This window comes from Molothrus aeneus, chromosome 8 (genome assembly GCF_037042795.1).
Source record: "Molothrus aeneus isolate 106 chromosome 8, BPBGC_Maene_1.0, whole genome shotgun sequence".
NCBI lineage: Eukaryota > Metazoa > Chordata > Aves > Passeriformes > Icteridae > Molothrus > Molothrus aeneus.
The window spans coordinates 24,811,530-24,830,112 of NC_089653.1; the positions used below are offsets into that span (position 1 = coordinate 24,811,530).

The 18,583-nt window shown below is 41.2% G+C and overlaps 1 protein-coding gene across 1 annotated transcript in view; it reads left to right on the plus strand.

Annotated features, from left to right (window-relative positions):
* SORCS3 (sortilin related VPS10 domain containing receptor 3) overlaps window positions 1–18,583 on the plus strand; it is a 266,923-nt gene that overhangs the window by 185,637 nt on the left and 62,703 nt on the right. Inside the window, exons 7-8 of the mRNA XM_066554147.1 lie at window positions 5,648–5,766; window positions 17,944–18,033. Coding sequence (XP_066410244.1) covers window positions 5,648–5,766; window positions 17,944–18,033 — 209 coding nt within the window. The remainder of the gene's footprint in view (window positions 1–5,647; window positions 5,767–17,943; window positions 18,034–18,583) is intronic.

The window sequence follows — 18,583 nt, forward strand, 5'->3', positions numbered from 1 at the left end:
GGGTGGACAAGGTAGGGAGGCATCTTCAGTGCCTTTGCTGCTTGTGTACTGTCACAGGTATGATGGGAGAAGTGGTCAAATGCAAATAAAAAAATCCCAAGTAAGCAAGCAAAGTGCTGATGGAGTCTGTTTTCAAACTAAGTTTAAACTTGCTCACCCAGCTATTTGAATATTGGATATGTCAAGGATGTAAATGTTTGAAAGATGTATCCCCAGCCTAAAGACAGCTCTCTTCCTTCAGGTCTTGTTTGCTCAGGGGTTTGCTCTTTGTTCTTGTTTTAATATATAAATTCAGCATTTTGAAATTGGCAGCTGATGGTGTTGAGGGTTTCACTGGAAGCCAGGCTTGGCCAGTGGTGTCAGCAAAACAGCCCCAGTGCAGCTGCCATCCCAGATCTGTTGGGCTGTGCTGGCCCTGCTGGCCTGCACCAAAGGACTCCTCTCCCAGCACAGCACAAAAGAACAATGCTGCTCCAGTTAGAGGTTCTAAGGCTTGAAACAATATTAGTTTGTGTTACAAAGAAATGACAGCCTCACAGCTATAGACTTCCCCAGTGTGATATGGTTCAGCTCTAGGTGCTTAGGAATGGGGCACTGGACTTTCCTCCCAGTTAGTTCTGCAACCAAATTGGGCCTTCATGTGCTCAGTGAAATAGCTGAGGCACTTACACCTGCTGGGAAATGGGGCCCTTCAGTTACATCCTCTTGATCAGAAAGCTTCTGATGAAAGTTTTCCTCAGTATTATGCAGAAGGAAGAAAAGGCTTCTCTAATGCCTCTTTTAGGTCAGTCTGGTGGCTCAGTCACTTATTTGATGCATTAACAGACATAGATTTAAGTATTCCCATTGCTTAGTTTAATTTAAATAGAAGAATCCATGCCTTTAATGTCACTGGCTGCTTGAAAGATACATGATTCTCCTAGATTGGGCATTTTTCTTTCTTCTTCTTCAGTTTCCTCCATGTTTTTAAGTTAAAAAAAAAAATAGTGAGTAAAAGCAGTGGAGAAGGGAGGGGAAGGAATTGAAGGGCTGTTTAGAACTAGACTCCTGATTTTGATGATTTTTAAATTTTTAAATTTTTTTTCCTTTTGGCATTAATGGGACTCAAGAACCCATCTAATACCAATTCAGACTCTGGAGCCTAAAAGGAGCTCTGGAGCTGGGAACAGGTGGTGGGGCATGCTGGAATCTCATTCATCCATAAATGAGTCAGGGCTATCAATAAGCTTATGGATCTGGGAGCTGGCAGTCCTGTTCACCTCTCTGGTGACTGTCCTTCAAGATATCTTGACACATGGTTTTGTCTGTCCAGCCATGGTTGTGTCTCTAAAAAACCCATCTGCCCCTGTGCCTGGTCTCCTTAAATACTGCAAGATGCTGATAATTCCAGTGCCTATCTTATCTCAAGCTGTTCCCATCTTTTGTAGCAGATGAAGTTTTTCACATTTTTTCGACATCTTGGCAGAGTCATTGTAGCAGAATAATAATCGAGGCTTGCATTTTTAAATTGTAAAACCATGTAGGAGCCTTGGGCATTGTGCCTTCTGCCAGAGTGTAATAGGCAGCAGCAAGGACAGGGCTGGATGCAAGGGGACTGTTATGATCACACTGACACAAGCACCCACCAGCATTCCTGGGAAGGATATATTGAACTTTCTGATGTTCAGTGAGTTAATCTTCACCCCACTCACATATATACACTGGATGTGTAATCTTCACCCCACTCACATATATAAACAGGATTTGAATTATAGGAAAAAGAGGGGAGAAAAGCTAACCAAAAGGATAAAACAGGGTAACTCATTCCGAAAGTCTACATGTCTTTTTCTTTGGAGGAAAAATTATTGAGGCCAGTGAGTTTTTCTCCCTCTCATGGAAACCTTCACGATGTTATGATTTTAAATTTTGCCTGATACCAGGGTCTGATTTAAGCTGAGCCAACCTGCCAATGCAGCTTGTCTCTATCAGCTGCCCTTTTCCCTGTTAGCCATGCTGGCCAGCCATCCCAGGAGGGAGGCAGGGCTTTCTGTCCTGTGTCTAAGTCACAGTCACCTGCACACAGGTTGGCCCTTTGCAGCCTGCAGCACAACAGCTTTGACTGTTTCACTGCCTCCCTTCAGGAACCCACATCTTTGGGGAAAGAGCCTCTTGTGCTCCTGCTTCCTGCCAAAGCTGGCATGGAAAAGATGAGACATGGTAGCTTGGCTTATTTCACCAGTTTGTCCCTTCCAATTTCAAGAAATTGTTTCCGTTTTGTCACTTCAAAAAGGGTAAAAATACACTCCAAAATCTCAAGATGGAAGGCTGTGTTAAATAGCAATGAGGAGGTGGTTCAGGCTCCTCAGCTGGAAAATGGCTCTACATCTGTGAAAGCCATTCCCTAATCCTAAGGGAGGTGGGAAGGGTTTGTGCGGAGGCATGGACGCTGGGATTGGAGATGCAGCAAGCCCTCCAGGCTGCTTGATGCCCATATTGCCACATTCACAGATGAGCTGAGGAAGTGGCTGGGGTTGCTTATAAGCATGAGAAATTTTTAATGCTGCCTGGGAAGTAGGGAGCCCTTCTCAACTCCTTTTGCAGTGGAACATTATAAAAATCCCAAAAGTAACAAAAAATCCAGCCTGCTAAAAGAACCCTGAAAACCAGAACACCTGAACCCTTTAATTCTGGTGTTGTATAGGACAATATATAAATTGGAAGTAGTGCCCAGATAGAAACAACCTTCCTTACACAATACAACTCCCAGTGAAAGGTAAGCAAGGCTTTGGGGGCATGGCTTAGTCTCATGTCACCTGCCCCTCTGGGTGAATGTCCTTTAACCTTGTGGCTGCCCAAAAGGGGGGTGCAAAATTACCTCATTCTGGAGGAGAGGCTGATAATAGCCTGGAAGTTAGGATGGCCTCTTCTCTCTTAATGGAGGCTTTTGTTGAGAGACCCTGTTCTTTCTATGTGAGAAGATGTGCTCTGCGAATGAGCACATTTTAGAAGCTTGAGCAGGGACTTGAGATTGTTTCTTGCTTCGACTTACACACAAATGGGAACAGAACTGGATGCTGCTATATTTTTTACCTGATTTTTAATGGATTAAAAAAAAAAAATTTGGGGAAGCAGGAAAAAATCAAGACAACTTTATCTGGTATCCTAAAGCAGAGAAGTTTAAAGATATATTATTTGTGTCTATGTTTGTTTGTTTTTTTTTTTAATAGGGTTGTATTGTAAAATATATGAAAATAAATAAAAAAGAGACTAAATGGAAAGTGGGTAGTGAGCTACCCCCCTTCTCCACCACCATCTCCTTGTGAATATTAATCAGGTGCCATTCTTTGACTATATTTGATTGCTGGTGTAACACACTCAAAATGACACATTTCCCAATAGGCAGGAAGCTTGTTGTCATGTCAACACTTGTGATTTATCTGCATTTATTTGTGACAGGTTTTTATTCCTCTTCCCATTCTGTCACTCAGCCGCAGCAAATTATCCCCTTTTTGGAAGGATAAGAATATCCAGGCGACTGTGTGGGAGAACGTACTGGAGGGAATGAGCTTCTAAAAATACAACTCCTGACCTCTCCTCCTTGTTCTGCCTAATTTTAGAGCTACCTCAAAGAGCAAGTCACTGCTGTTGATCTCTTTGGATGGCATGGCAGCACATAAGACCCTCTTGTTTTCTGAGAAGTTGCTTTTATCCACTGCAAGGTTGGCTTAGGTTCCACACTGAGGAGCTAAATAGCAGCTCTGGGCCAAGTGTGTGTATATCAGTTGATGAAGAACTTTAATTTATGCCAGCTGAAAGTCTGACCTCTCTGCTGCTGCTGCTGGAATTTTATGCTGGGAGAAAGCACAGCTCTGATTCTCTGGTTATTGGCACTGTCTCTATGTCAGGTGTTTTTCACCATACACTTTAATCACTGCCCAGTACTCTGAGCTGGCACCAGCAACATTTTCTGCTGCTTTAGCATCCTCAGTGGGACTACGATTTCATTACTGCACCAGACCTGTGTGACTGCTCTGACTCAGCCCTTATTAACCTGGAATCCCTGGTGCATCAACCCAGAACCAGGTCTGCAGCCTTTAAACAGGGGCCTTCACTCACAGGGTGGTTGGGCATGGACCTTCATTAGATTAAAGCTTGGCTGTGGTTTCTGACTCCTTTAGAAAAAATATTTTAGTAATTATTAGTCTAATTATTAATGACTCTGACTTGCATTCTTTTTGCATTTTTAAGAGTGTTGCTGGGACAAGACTATAAAAGAGGAAACTATCAGTCTATGAATGTTGGTTTAGAATTTGGGAAGGCAGTTGGCTGAATCTCAGAGGATTTCAATTGTGCCCCCAAAGCTTTCCACTGCCCCACATATTGCTGTAACTTGAAGGACACAGACCAAGGACAAGGCAGGTTATTTTTGTGATGGAGAATCCTGTAAGCAGCTTTGCTGGGCTAGTGATTGTCTTTTAAACTTCTCTTTTATCATTTTGAGCTCAGTTTGACAGGATCCATGTCAGAAAGTTCTATTGTGAACTAAAATCACTGCACCAGGCTCACCCCAACCCTTACAAACTTGCTGTTTACTTCATTGATGTTCTGTCCTCACCCTTTGCAGAAAAGCAAGGAAGCATTTGAATCTAGGAGGCCTGTAAAGTGCCAGAGTGCAAAAGATATGACCCTTTTATCACTCTAGCTGTCATCATAGTAGTATTTTTATTTTCTTCCTAATTTGCAGTTTTCAGAAGAGCAGTTGAAAAGCAGAGATGGAATATTTAGATTACACACATCCACAAACACAATGTATTCATTGTTCTGTTTTGTGAGACCTTTTCTTAGCCTGAGTGAAATAATGCTTAACCCCCTATAACCTCTCTCAACTTATTGGAGGTGAGCACGTCTCTTCTTGTTCTAACTTTCTGTATATCTGCCTTTTTCTTCTGTTGTTTTCATGTTCCTCTCCCAGTCCTGTTCCTCCTCTCAAGCAATGTCAAGGCCTGACAGGATCCCATTAGTGTGATGGTCTTGTGTTCCTCTCTCCAGACAGAAGCATTTGATCCTTCTTGCAGGCCATATAACTGCTGTTAGGAATCTTCAGCTTCTCATGCTATTTCATGGCCGTGGCATTTTCATTCCAAGCCTATGTTTGCAAAAAAGACTTAATTTTGGGAGATGCTTGTGATTTTCACAGAAAAAATAACTTAAATTTAATAGTGTTGATTTAGGCTTGTTTTTTTCCTTTTTGTGTTTTACTACCACAGTTAAAACCAATCAACAAGGCTAGGGGGTTTCAGAGGGAAGACAGGGGTATGGTTTCCAGAAGGGTGTAGGAATTGTTGAATTTTACCTGGGTGGCTTCTGCTCTATTTGATCTCATCAGCAGCTTTCTTATGCATTTATGGTCGGTATCCTCCATTGATGGGGGGTTTTGTACTTCAGTCTCCTGAGGGATGTCAGCACAACAGGGAAGGGAATGGCCAATGTCGAAGTGTGGTGAACTCCTAACTTCAGAGAGCAGTTACAGTGTCAAAGGCTGGAGGCAGATCCTGAAATAACATCTCCCTAGTTGGAGATAAGACTTTCTTTGGAGCTGCTGATGGTGTTTACAGACAAGTGGCTCCTAGCTGGGCATTTCTGATGTGTCCCCATGCTCCCCTTGCAGACACCCACTATTTGACGTGTCGGATCCAGGAGTGCTCCGAGACCAAGAGGAGCGGGCCCTTCTCGCGCTCCATCGACGTCAGCTCCCTGGTTGTTCAGGATGAATATATCTTCATCCAGGTACGTTGGCTTCCTGCAAATGGGGCATGAATTCTGCCTGCATAAGGGATTTTTTCTTTGGGTATATTCTTAGGATATTCTCAGGATAAGCATATGGGACCGCAGTTCTTAAGAGTCCATCCCGTATTGGCTCTGTAGTCTGGGATACAGCACTTGATCTCCCTGCTTATCACTTGCCTTGAATCATATATTTTTAAAGTTTGTTCATTAAGGGTCCATGAATTTCACAACTTGCAATTTGTGTGGCTAATTGTAAAATAAAAAGGAACTAGAAATGAACTGGGGAGAACAGGGAACAACAAAGGAAAGGTGTGAATGATTATTTTAGCAATTGGAAAGGTTTATGCTGATTTGACAGTTAAGTAATGCTAATAGGGTGAACCAAAATTTGTTGCAGGAGGTAAAATAGCAGAAAAATTGAGGGAAGTTGTTACAGGGCAACTTCAAAGTGAAAGATGTCTGTAAATTTGTCAGTTGGTGATGATTCTGGAGATGAGGAGAAAGTGTCAGAAATCAAATGAGAAACTATGAGATTTTTTGAGAATACATGGGCTGGATGGAACAGAGCCATCTCTCTAAATTTTGTGTCTGTGGAAGCCTGAGAATGAATAGTACTGTCTGGAAGAACACTTCCTGAAGATGTACCGTTTAGTGGAAAACTGGGGGCCAGGCTGTGGTGATTCCAGATTGCAGGAAGCTCAGGAGACACAGAAATTACAGACATGGTGATGTTAACTGCTTTCCTCCAATGCTGAAGCAGGGGGAACAAAATGAGATGAAGACTGGATTCAGGTGTTACAAAAAAGACACATGCTTCCCTTTTTGAATAAGACTGGGTTATATTAAGCTCCTACTTTATTTCCTTGAGTATTTTTCTTGACTCTATCCAAATTATGAGAAAGATTTGCTGTGTTTATTGTCAGACTTTCTTATAAGAGGGAAGACTGATAAGACTGTGCTGGGATTAGGTAGACTGGATCCCTGTGGCCTGGGAAACTGCATGTTTGAGCAAGATTGGCAGACTTCTTCTGAAAATAGGGGAGTGTGCTGCTCTGGAGATGACCTACTGCAATGGGAGCCACAACTCCCCTCAACCCCCCATGAAACCCAGTCTGCTACTGCTTCCTTTGGCCTCAGTGGAGATCCACTGCTAGAAAACACTGTGAATTCAGTTTTTGCTACTTAGTAAGTCATGATTTGACCAAAAACAATGGCTTTCCAATCAATAAATGCTCTGCTCTCCAAGGAGTATTTTAGAGACACTCTCTTAGTGTGGTGGTTTATGTCTGTGGCTAAGGATGTTGTGGAACATCCAACTCTTTAAGCATGAGGCCTTACAGATGTTTCTCACTCCACAGCTCTCATCTGTGTTAAAATAAGGCCGCTCTGTTTAGAATTTTGATTTCACAGTGAGGACGTGGGCCTGGTGTGTGTATTCCCCTGCCTCAAATCAGCAGTGAGCAGCTCAGGCTATTAGCTTCTAAAAACTTCAAGTTAAAAAAAATCTGTGTGTGTGTGTGTGTGTGTGTACAAACACATGCATGTATGTATATGTAATACTCAAGTGTCTTGACTATTCTTAGCAAGGTTTTATTATAGCTAAATGGGTTTTTGAATTGAAAATCACATCCCCACACTTTAAAAAGCTGTTAAATATACACACAGAACATTGCTGCTGCTTTGGGCAGGAGAGCCTCCATTCCCAGGCTGTGTATCCCTTTCCCTGCGTTTTCTGTCACACTGGCAGGGTTTCAGCAGCCTGCTGTAAGTGGCTGCAGATGCTGGGCAGGGATTGAGCCCACGCAGAGCTCGAGTGACACGCAGGCACTTCAGATTGCCAGCACACTCTTAGCTGAGGGTGTGTTAAATCCAGGATATGGTCAATGGGATATGCAGAGTGTTTGCTTGGTACATATGTAGGATGTGTCCTGGGTGTATTAGTCTCACAAACCATGTGGTATTGCTGCCTATTATGGGATGTGTCAGATTGCTTGCAATGTCTCATGCATGTTGTTCAGTCTGGGTAATCTTGGACAGAAGTGTAGGAGCCAGGTCTTTAGAATTTTAAATATTAGACAGAGATGAATAAATAAATATCAAATTAAATGTTAAGAACTTGGTGAGGTTTAATAGCTGCATAAAGCATTGGTGCATGAGTTCTAATATGTCTGTTCTGGAACAAATCAGAATTAATGTCTTGGAGTGGAGAGAGAAACTTGTATTTTTTTTTTAACTTTGTCATTAAACCAGTAGATTTTTATTCTAAATCTGTAGTCAGTGTTCCTCTAATCTTAGAGCGATTGAAACCTTCAGGGGCACCTTATCTCTTATTTCACCTATTTCAACATGAGCTAGGTCCCTCTTTGAGTATACCTTTCTCATTAATATTGGAAAGAAACCTAAGTAGAGCTTAGTGAAAACCCCAAAATTTTTGACAATTAAAATTAGGGAAGATTAATTCCAGCTATTGATATCAATGTCTTAGATTATCTACATAGTTATTTACTAGTGAATATCCATTCTAACCAAGATGATAACCAGGCCAGCACTGTAAGATTCCTGAGGAGCATTAACTTGTTTAACTGCACTCAAAGCAAATGTGATACATTGATCCATAATGGATAGGGGAAATAAGAAAACAGAAGACGTTATAATGCCATTATAAATCAACAATTCCTGTTGTGCAGCACTTCTGAAAGGATCTTTCAGAATTAGAGTACAAAGAAAGAAAATGAGAATGATCTTATGCTTGAAAATTTTATCTGTTGAAGAGAGTTTGAAAAGACTGGCACTTGTTGCCAGGCAAAAGAGATAAATAACATAGCCCATGAGGAAAGATGTAAAAGGCAATGTAGAGGGAAGAAAGAAATAGCTACTAAGAGAGACTAGGAAGAATTATTATGAATAAAACAGTAGGTGATCACTGAATTTATTGACTGATTTTCTATTTGATTGATCAATAGTTATTTAAGGATGTCTCTCATGTCACTGGGATTGGATTGGATAATTCTGCATAAATTGATATATTAGGAGAAACTCTTACCCTCTCTTGCATGCATAAGTTTTCATTGTGTTCACAGTATTGCTCTGGTGTAACCAGGAGCCAATATAATAATCTTCTTTCATTAATAATACTTAAAATTCATACAACTTGCAAAACAAGTCATTTATTAATGAGAAAACATTGAAATATGTCTGGACTTATGCACTATAGCAGAAGGAGCTAATTTGATGATCAACTTTGCCATTTAATGTCCATGTCTGTGGTGTTCAATTACATAGCTGTGCTCCAGTGAGTACTTGTTGCTGAAGCAATATCACTTTCCAAGGTGCAAACATAACCTACAACTGTCTAAAAAATGTGATTTCCTGACAATTACCTAAACTGCGATGGTACTCTCATCTGCAGAGCCTACATTATAAGACACAGGGATCAGGGATAGTCATTTGGGATGAGTCTAGAATACTGATACTTTGTAGAATTTCTTTGTTAAAAAATGAATTACAGAGGGAATTCTGGGAAAGGTATTTTTCAAGCAAGTCTTGTATCAGGGTTTCTAATGGAATTGCTCAGGTAGCTGAAAAGTGTTGAAAATTAAATAGGCTTTAATGAAAATGCTGATTATTTTTTAGGAAATTCTATTTTGAGTGAGATGGTGTTGTTTGGAGAGAACCTTTTTATTTTCCTACAAGTAAACAAATAATATCAGTGCTGCTTGGTTCTATAAAGAGAGGATCAGGGATGATCTGTGTGTTTCCTTGTGTCAACAGATCAAAAATTTCCACTGAAAATGAGGGAAAGCATGAGCAAATGTCACCGCTTATTTCAGGCAGTGAGGAGAGTCTGGGCCACAGAAGTCCCAGTACAGTGTTGCTTGTTTTGGGGGGTCTGAGAGGTCCCAAGGGACATGAATAGGGCAGTGCATTCCCTGGGAATCAGCTTTGCCGTGGGGCAGTGCTTTTTGCAGAGAGCAGCATTCCTGTGGGCAGACCCATAGCTGCCATAGAGAGCTAACTACTGCTAAGTTAAAGGAGCTGCTCCGGGCTGCCCAAAGGTTCTGTGCCTTTGGCTCAGTGGCTCTTCTGGGGGGCTGGACTCCCACCTTGGATGAGCCTGGCTGCTGGTGGAGAGGGATGACATTCACAGGGCTCACCCGTGTGAGGACTGTGTCCACAGGAGCCTGGCTATCGGGAGATGGACAGAAATAGTGGTGGAACTCTTCAGAATGTGTGACATGAGGACTGCTGGCACTACTGCTGTTATAGTGCTGGTGACCTAAGGATGTCAATGGGACAAAATTTACAGGGAGACAGTATTTTTTGTGAGCTGGAACTGACAGAGTTAGAAAAGGACAGATGAGATTTTAGGCATATTCACAAGATCCTAAGGGACATGAGAAAGGATTTGGTTTCTCAAAATTGTTTTTTCTCTTTTTTTCCCCAGCTGTAGATCTAGGTCTCATGTTTCCATTCCCCTATTAATCTTGTTGTGTTGTGTAAACCCTTCTGCTTGTGGCTTTCCCCCCAGAGATCCTACCAGTCCAGTCTGGCATGCAGTTATCGCTGTCCCCCTTCCTCTCTCACACTTCTGTCTCTATCAGCACTTGGAGACCCTCAGGGTTACTTTGGCCTTTTTGATTTGAGCTGGCTTTAAGTGCAGAGGTGTGTGGATGGGTGATCAATACCTGTCTTGGTGGGTTTTTATGTCTTTATTTTTCTCTAGGATGCTGCAGACTCTGCTATCCCAGTGGAGAGGAGCTGAAGTTGTTCTGAGTTGTAGCTCAGACATTCAGCACTTTCCATAGCAGCCACAACACCACTGGGTATAGAAGACTCCTCAGACTTAGCAGCTGATACCTGGTTTGGGTTTGGGGGTGATACAGGCCAAACAAATGCCTTTGGAGATGAACCCTCTCAGATCTCTCTTTGAATGGTGATCTCACAAGGACAAGGAATGATCCCTGCAAAGTTTGATTGAAAAGGACTGGCATTTTGCTTCAGATCCTGCCCATTTCCCCTTTAAAAGGGAAGTGCTTTGCACCACTAATCAGAGAGGCATGCTGATGTGCAGTGCCTTATCACTTTCCAAGGCCTTTAAAGAGTGGAAGCATGTGTACCGCTTCCCCTTTCCATCCCATGGCATAATTTATCAAGGTGTTTAGCTGCAGGCCGAAACTCAAGTGTCTTGTCTCTCATTGGCCCCTGCTTCTACTTCTCCTTCCTGTCTTCTTTCTATGCCATTTCATTTGTGATTCAGTCTCCTGGGAACCCTGGGAACTGCCCGTCTTTCTCTTGAGTCTGTATTCCTTCAGGTTGTCCTGGGACATATGATGAGCCCATGTTCAAAAAGCCAAGTTCCTCTCTTGGTGGCCCTTTGTTTTGAGGTTGATGTGATGAAGGAAGAAAAGAATTTGAGGGCAGCTGGGAAGAGAGACAGGGTCTTGGCTATGGTGGGGTCTGTGGTGTTGCCATTTAGGAGCAAGGGATGATGGTTACTCACATCCTGTGCATGCAGCAGTGTAGAAGCAACTGCAGTTCTTGTAGGAATTGTAGGAATTGCATATGGAAAGTGAAAAGTTCAAGAGAAAATGCTCTTCTGTGATACTGATCTTTTATCTGGCTCTTCTTCGCCTTCTGAAGTAAGTTTGAACTTGGAAGACTTTTGCCTAATTCAGGGAGTTGCACAGCAGGGCAGCCTCTCAGCCTGCTCACTGGCAGGAGTGAAAAGGAGCAAATCCAGAATTTCTCCAGAGGTTGTTGTATGGTGCAGCTGAGTGGGAGTCTTACAGTGCACATCTGAATAACTCCTCTGGCTCAGAGGAACAAACACTTCTGCCAAAATCTGTTGAACCATTTCAGTCTTCTTTTGCATCAGAAAAGTTTCCTTAAAACATATGCAGATGTCAGTATTCACCCACAATCACTGATGACATCTTATAAAACCTATGGATAATATTTCCTTGTTTGGATGCCTGGTGTCTCATCAGAGCGTGTCCAAAAATTTCAGCTGAAGTAATTTGATGCAAAATGGCATTTATATACTTTCTTTTTATTTGAATCAATATCTGGTTTATCAGGGTGGATATATTTATAATAACCTTTTTTTCCTCAGCCTCAGTAGAAATAAAAATACTTATTATTTATAATATTGGAATTCAGGTGGGGGGGGGACATTTCTTTTTGAGGTGTTAGAGAGGGGGAACAGCTTCCTGATTCTAGAAGCTACATATATCTAAGCCCAGCTCAGAGAAGTAGTTTAATATTATTACTGGTTGTAACTATGCTTGTTTAGGAGCACTTGAAAGTGCTTATGGAGGACATGAGTGTATGTTTCAAGTTTATTGAGTATTTAGGAATAGGCTAAATGAGCATATTTGCTGAATTGAAGTAATTTATCAGGTGAATAGGCTTCAACCAGTAGCCACAGCTGAGTTGATGCTAATTCATAGAGATTCCTGACCTTGGTTATCAAATTATCAATTAAAAAACTTAAATAAGTAGCAAATTTCCCCAGGAATCAAGAAAGTTGTTATTTATGGGGATTTTTTTTGTTTTTTTTTTTTTTTAAATTAATGTGAGACTTCTCAGCAGTGAAACAGGATAGAGGGGAGAAATTAAATGTTCATTTCCCAGTATAGAACCATCTCTTTATTTTCATAGAAACTAAATACACCATGTTCAAATATAAATTTCTTTCCTCCATTTTTTCCTCCATTAACTAGGAGCCAAAGGTCTTAACAGAAATCAATCCATGCAATTTATTTTTAACTTCACCCTGCTTAGCTACGATTGATTTTTATCTTTGCGATCGATGGTAGAGAAAACGGTTTGGCGGGACAATGGAGCACTCTCCAGCTTGTAGGGGCTGGTCTTTGAGTCTTTTATTGAAGGAATCATTAAAAGCTTATTATGAAACTAATAGGATGAAGACGTTTAAATGATGAACACGATTACACCTGTTTTACTGGTGAATAATGCCTGCTAGAGCTGATCTCCTCTCGCTCCTATTTAAAATGCTGGACAGCACTCCAGTGGGGGAAATTAATCCATACAGATGAAAGAAAGTGCATCCCACGTGCTAGTTAAAAGCTCTTGTTAAAGCAAGACAGGCAGTAAGTAGTTAGCTACTTTCCTATTCACTGCTGGGTGCTTTTCATCCATTTCTAGCACAGTTTCATTTTTTCTGTGCCAAATATCACATTTGGAACTTCAGCCTAACCATCTCTTGATAAAAAAAAATTATTAACATTTTCCTTTTTTATTTATTTTTTATTGATTTTCTTTCTAGGGCTTTTTGTGATGTACTTTGTTTTATCACTCTCTCCCCTCCCATCACGCTGTCTGATTGATCAGCTGAAGATGTAAAGTATTGCTTTGGCAAACTCATATGTTTCCTCTGAAATCAAAAGGAGGTTTAATGTGTACAATTATGCTCTTCTCATAAGTTGATTTCTGTGTGGGTGATGTGCACCTGCAGCTCAAATGTGGCTTGTGTTTTGGTGTAACTGCACATTTTCTGCAGGATTTGCTTTTAAAACAAATGCAATACTTTTACTCGAGATTACTCTGTCCTTTAGCTGTGTCATCTTTGCTATGAGGGGAGAGGGAGCTGAACAGGGACTGGGCCAGTATAATAAATGCTGCTTTGTCACAGCCAATTTTCTCTGATGGGTGTGATGCTCTAAAGAGTGTCATGTTTTCTAAGTCTGCTGAATTTACCAGGCAACTTGAGAGTGCTTTATGCACAGAAATTCCTCAGCACACTCAGGTAATTGCATATTGTTCAATGACTGTGCAGAAGGCATGATGTTAATGAAAATCACAGGGAGATAATTCAGACTGGATGGTACCTGTCATGATGGAATTTATGCTAAGGCAGTGGAGAACCTCACTACACAGAAATATCTGGAAGATTGCTTTTCCTGGTCATAGTGGCTAATCAAGAAGGAAGTGCATTACACTAGGTTCATGTTCTTCCTCATCTTCTGAACCTCTTGTGACTGGAATTGTGGTTAGGCTTGGGAGAGGAGGCACAACTTTTCAATTCTCATACTCACAAACCTGTGCAGGGCCTAGGCAGGGCTGTCTCTGAAGAACCCCAAAATCCCTTGGTAAGGGTGTCAGTGGAGCAGCCTGCCTGCTGAACTTGCCATGACTCTTCTGTGCTTAAATCCACAATTTGATTTGGGGGACTTCATGCTCACAAGAAGGAGGAAGGGAACCTAAAGTTAAAGCAATGTGGAGGGATGCCAGGGCTCCCTATGGAGGTGCAGAAAACAGATCCAGGATGCTGCTACAACACTGATACCAGCTCATTTGATGTTATTGGAAAGGAGGGGAACTCCACAAGCAGGGGAATCACCTTGGAGAACAAGTGAGAGGTTTTTTGAAAATAACATCAACTATATACTATTAAGAACTTAGTTATCAATAAGAAATGTCAAATTTGGTTCTGTGAGCTTTTTGTTCACTTTCCTGCAAATTCTTTGAGCAGCAGGAGGCAGATGGGGTCCTCCTTAGCCCAGGGGCCTTTCTGAGATTTAGTAATTTCATGTTTGTTCCATCGATATCTGCCTTACATTGGAGATTATAAGTCCCAGCATAAACCAGCCAGGAAGATGATAAAGAAGCCTCATACACAGTGATCTACAATTCCCCACATCATCTAGGGCTTCTTTACAGTCTGAGACCTCTTAACTCATTCTGCTTGCCTTCCAAACTCTTTTAGATAAGCAGGTGTTTTTGCCTAAGATGAACTTCAATCTATAGAAAAAAAAATAAAAGGAAGCAAGCTTCAAAGCTTGCTTTTAAATAATCTTATTCAATCATTAACATGAGAAATGGCTTTGTGTGTTCCTAGACATGTCACAGAAATTACTGAGATAAATAGATTCCATGACAAATTTTATGTAATTTTCTGCAGTCTTGTGAACGTATTTGTTTTCTTCTATGTTTGATGCACTCTGTCTCATTACAGGTCAGGAGGGGGAATGAGCCAACATATGCAGACTTTCAGGGCTTTCAAAGAGAAATTTCTCATGTTTCTCTTCTTAAGTGCCAGCTGATGTAAATTAGATGACACTTTTGTCTTGAATGTGGAAATATTAAAGAAAAGTAGTACCTCATGAGTGGAGGGAGGAAGAAAGAACACAGGTTAGGAAAGACAGATGTGTTTAATGACAAACACATTTGTCCATGGGAATAATTTCTACTGGCCAGAAGCCCAATTAAACACATAAAGTAGAAATCCAGAAAAACAGATTAATGATCCAGTCATTAGCGATGGAGGAAGAAAAAGACAAACCCAGCTAATTCTGTACTGAGCATGACAGATGAGCTCACAGCAAATAATTGGGTGACATTCATCAAATGTGAACTGAAATGAGGCATTGGAGGGCAAAACACTGCCATAATCTCTGGGATTTACAGTGTTGGAGCATTTGCTCATAGGAAAAGGAAAAGTTCATCAAAATAAATTAAGTTGGGCCTTCCAAAATTCATTCTGTACCACGGTGCTTGCCAAAACTTTATTGGAGGCTTGATCATTTTTTTGGAACTGTTATTACTGTGCATGTAAATCTTGCGAAGATGAGACCCTGGCTGGGAAAAGCTTACACAGCTCCTGCCAACAGAATTGTGGGTGGCTTCGTATTAACTGGCTCAGAAAGACCACAAACCTCAAATATTTCTATTTCTAAACCTTGTCAAGGTGACCTAGTCCAGGTGGAAGCCTGAAAGGGAGTTTAACTATTGCATACTGAACTTTAACAGTATTTTAATCCTAACTTTCTGCATTTAAAAACCAACCAAACAAACAAGTAATTCAAACAAAGCCCTCCAGGTACCAGTTTTCAGTGGGATAAAGCTAAAATAATCGTGTAAAGCCTTTTGAGTGTGGCAGATTTCTAGTAGAACCTGTTGTGGCACAGAAAGTGTAAGTTGATCACCCCTTGATTTTTTTGCCACTCTATATTCACTGGATTAACTGGAAGATTGTTGGACTGTTCCCAATCTTAATTGGTCATCACAGCATTTACAAAGTGTGTAAATATTCATGTCCTCATCTACAAGTTGAAGACCATGTCTCAGCCCATCAGAAGATGTGGATATTGAATGCAGGGTTCTTAGCAAGTAGTCACTGGACATACTCAGTTCATGTGAGAATTGAGAATTTGGGGTTTCCAATGGGGGCCATAAATATTGAAAGTGAAGAGGGGATATTTAAATATTCTCTGTGCTATTTAGACAATCTAGAAGTGTGGGAATCCTTTGAGTAGTGCTTGTGGAGTCGAGAGATATAAAATTACTGCAAACATGAATTTTGCCTTTCAGCTGGACTCAGTGTGAATCAACTGCACAGTCTGTTCTCTCCTGTGAAAATTTGATTTTGATGTGGAAGTATTAAATGGGAAATATATCTTTCAGAAGTAGCACTCGCTGACCTTATTCAGCCTGCAGAAGAGAAGGCTGCAGGGAGACATTAAGGCACCTTCCAGTACCTAAAGAGGCTGTAAGAGAGCTGGAGAGGGACTTTGGACAAGGGCATGGAGTGTCAGGACAAGGAGGAATGGCTTTAAACTGAAAGAGGGTAGAATTAGATTAGATACAAGGAAGAACTGGATGATCTTTAAGGTCCCAACCTAGTGATTCAACTCAGAGCAGGACCCTGAAATGCTCACTGCTGTGCCAGTGCACTTTCCATGAAGTGAGAGTCCAGTGACTGCTGTTTTCTCCCTGTCTCTTCTATTGGCTTGTTCTGCATCTGTAGACAAGTTGCTTTAGATTTTCCTGTTTGTGTTTACCCTTGGCTTTAGCTAAATGTTATCTGTATAGAGTTTATTTGCTGTCATATAGGCCATTCTTATGACCTTATGCCATGTGTGTTATAATAGTAGCTGGTTTTGTTTTTTCTCTGGAGGGTGCTAAATACAGTTTTGTTGACATTACAAGTAAAAATGGGAAAAATCTGAAGGGGAAGTCTTAGTGTAGAAGCTGGTCCTACTTCTAAACATCCCTTTCTTTACAGTTTTTCAAACTATCAATGGAAAAGCCTTGAGTTGATTAGATATCAAATTTATGACCAATAATAGTGTGTCCTTCAGATGGCAGCTTCTCCAGGGAAGAAAGCCACTATCTAGAGGTGATATCATTGCTGAGAATACAATTGATGCTCTTGCAATGTTCTATGTAAGCTCATTCTCAAATATCACTGTCAGATAAAGGAAGTATATCTAGGAGAGAATCTAGGACCTTTCTCTTAGCTTTATTGGAAACCTAAGGACCCAACAAGTGATATTCTGTACAATAGACAAGTGCTTTGTGCATTATTTTATCTTAAGACCTGCAAGACTGCCAAACCATCAGAATGTAGGAAATTCACTGATGTAAGCCTTGTTTTAGCCAGGTCTGAGATGGTGCCAGAAAGAACACCTACAGCAAGAGTAAGTGACTCCTGACAGGTTTTAGAGCCCATATTTTACGAATTATCTGTGTTAGATCTCATTGATGCATGGCATTTTCGCATAGGCTTTAGTTCATTCAGTCCATAAAACTGCAGATTTGGATGTCTATCAGTTCCCCCCACGCACATCCGTTTTCAGAGAGTATAATTTCAGAGAAACCAGTTTCATAGTGACAAAGGGCATCTAAGAGCTTAGCTCCAGCTTTCCAAGAGCACATTTACAGTTAGCAGTGAATGGTGCTAGTGTGGATCTCTGCTGCTCGTCACTGTAAAAGGTTGTTGGAAGACAATCCTGGCCTCAAGGGACTTACAGTGCAGACAAGGCTGAGAAGCAGCAAAGAGGGATTATCTCCTACTTACAGGGGAAGAACAGAAGCACAGAGACTTTAAATTACTTGCCCAAGGTAACTGAGCTGGACCACATGATGAGACCAGATCCTCCTTTTCCTCCCACTCAGCACTTTTTTTCCTGAGATGTTAAAATCACACTGGATTTGAATCATAAGAGACAAAATGGAAAGTTCAATAGCACAGCTTAAATAATTCTTCATCCCTCTCAGGTTTGTGATTTCTTTGGAGTTACCCAGATGCCTTTAGGGATGGCTATGCCTGTCATAGAAAATACACCTGAAAGAAAGCTTGACAAGCACTTTTAGAGGTGTCATCACAGAGTGTCTCAGAAGGGTCATCACTGACTTTCTTTGGTGTTTTCATAGGTGACAACTGGTGGAAGAGCAACTTACTATGTGTCATACAGACGGGAACCTTTTGCACAGATCAAATTACCCAAATACTCCCTTCCTAAGGTGAGTCCACCATTTGTGAACATAGACATGTGATATCTTGGGAAGCCAAATATGTCAGGTTCCATAAGGTGAAGTGCCAGATCCTTCACTTGGATCACAACAACCCCACACAGTGCTACAGGATGGGGACTTAGTGGCTCAGTGGAAAAGGACCTGGGGGTGTTGGTTGACAGCAGGTAAACATGAGCCAGCAGCTCCTGAGGTGGCTAAGAAGGCAAATGATATCTTTGTATCAAAAATATTGTTGCCACCAGGACTAGGAAAATGACCTGTAATAATACAGATTTGTTGGTGGCCCTGATTTAGAATTGCATGCTATAAAATCGGGGTACTTTTGTAATTTTAAGATCAGAAGTACTTTAAGGCTAGGTGTCATGGAAAAGTCTTTGAGCCATGTAAAGGAGGATTGTTTATGCTGCCCGTAGTTACTAGAATATTTTTGCTGTACAGTAATAACGATCTGTCATGTGCAGATTAATGAACTCTGCTGGAGTTGTATGTGTGTGAGGTTGGCACCAGGGTAATGCAATATTTCCACTGCAACTGGTAA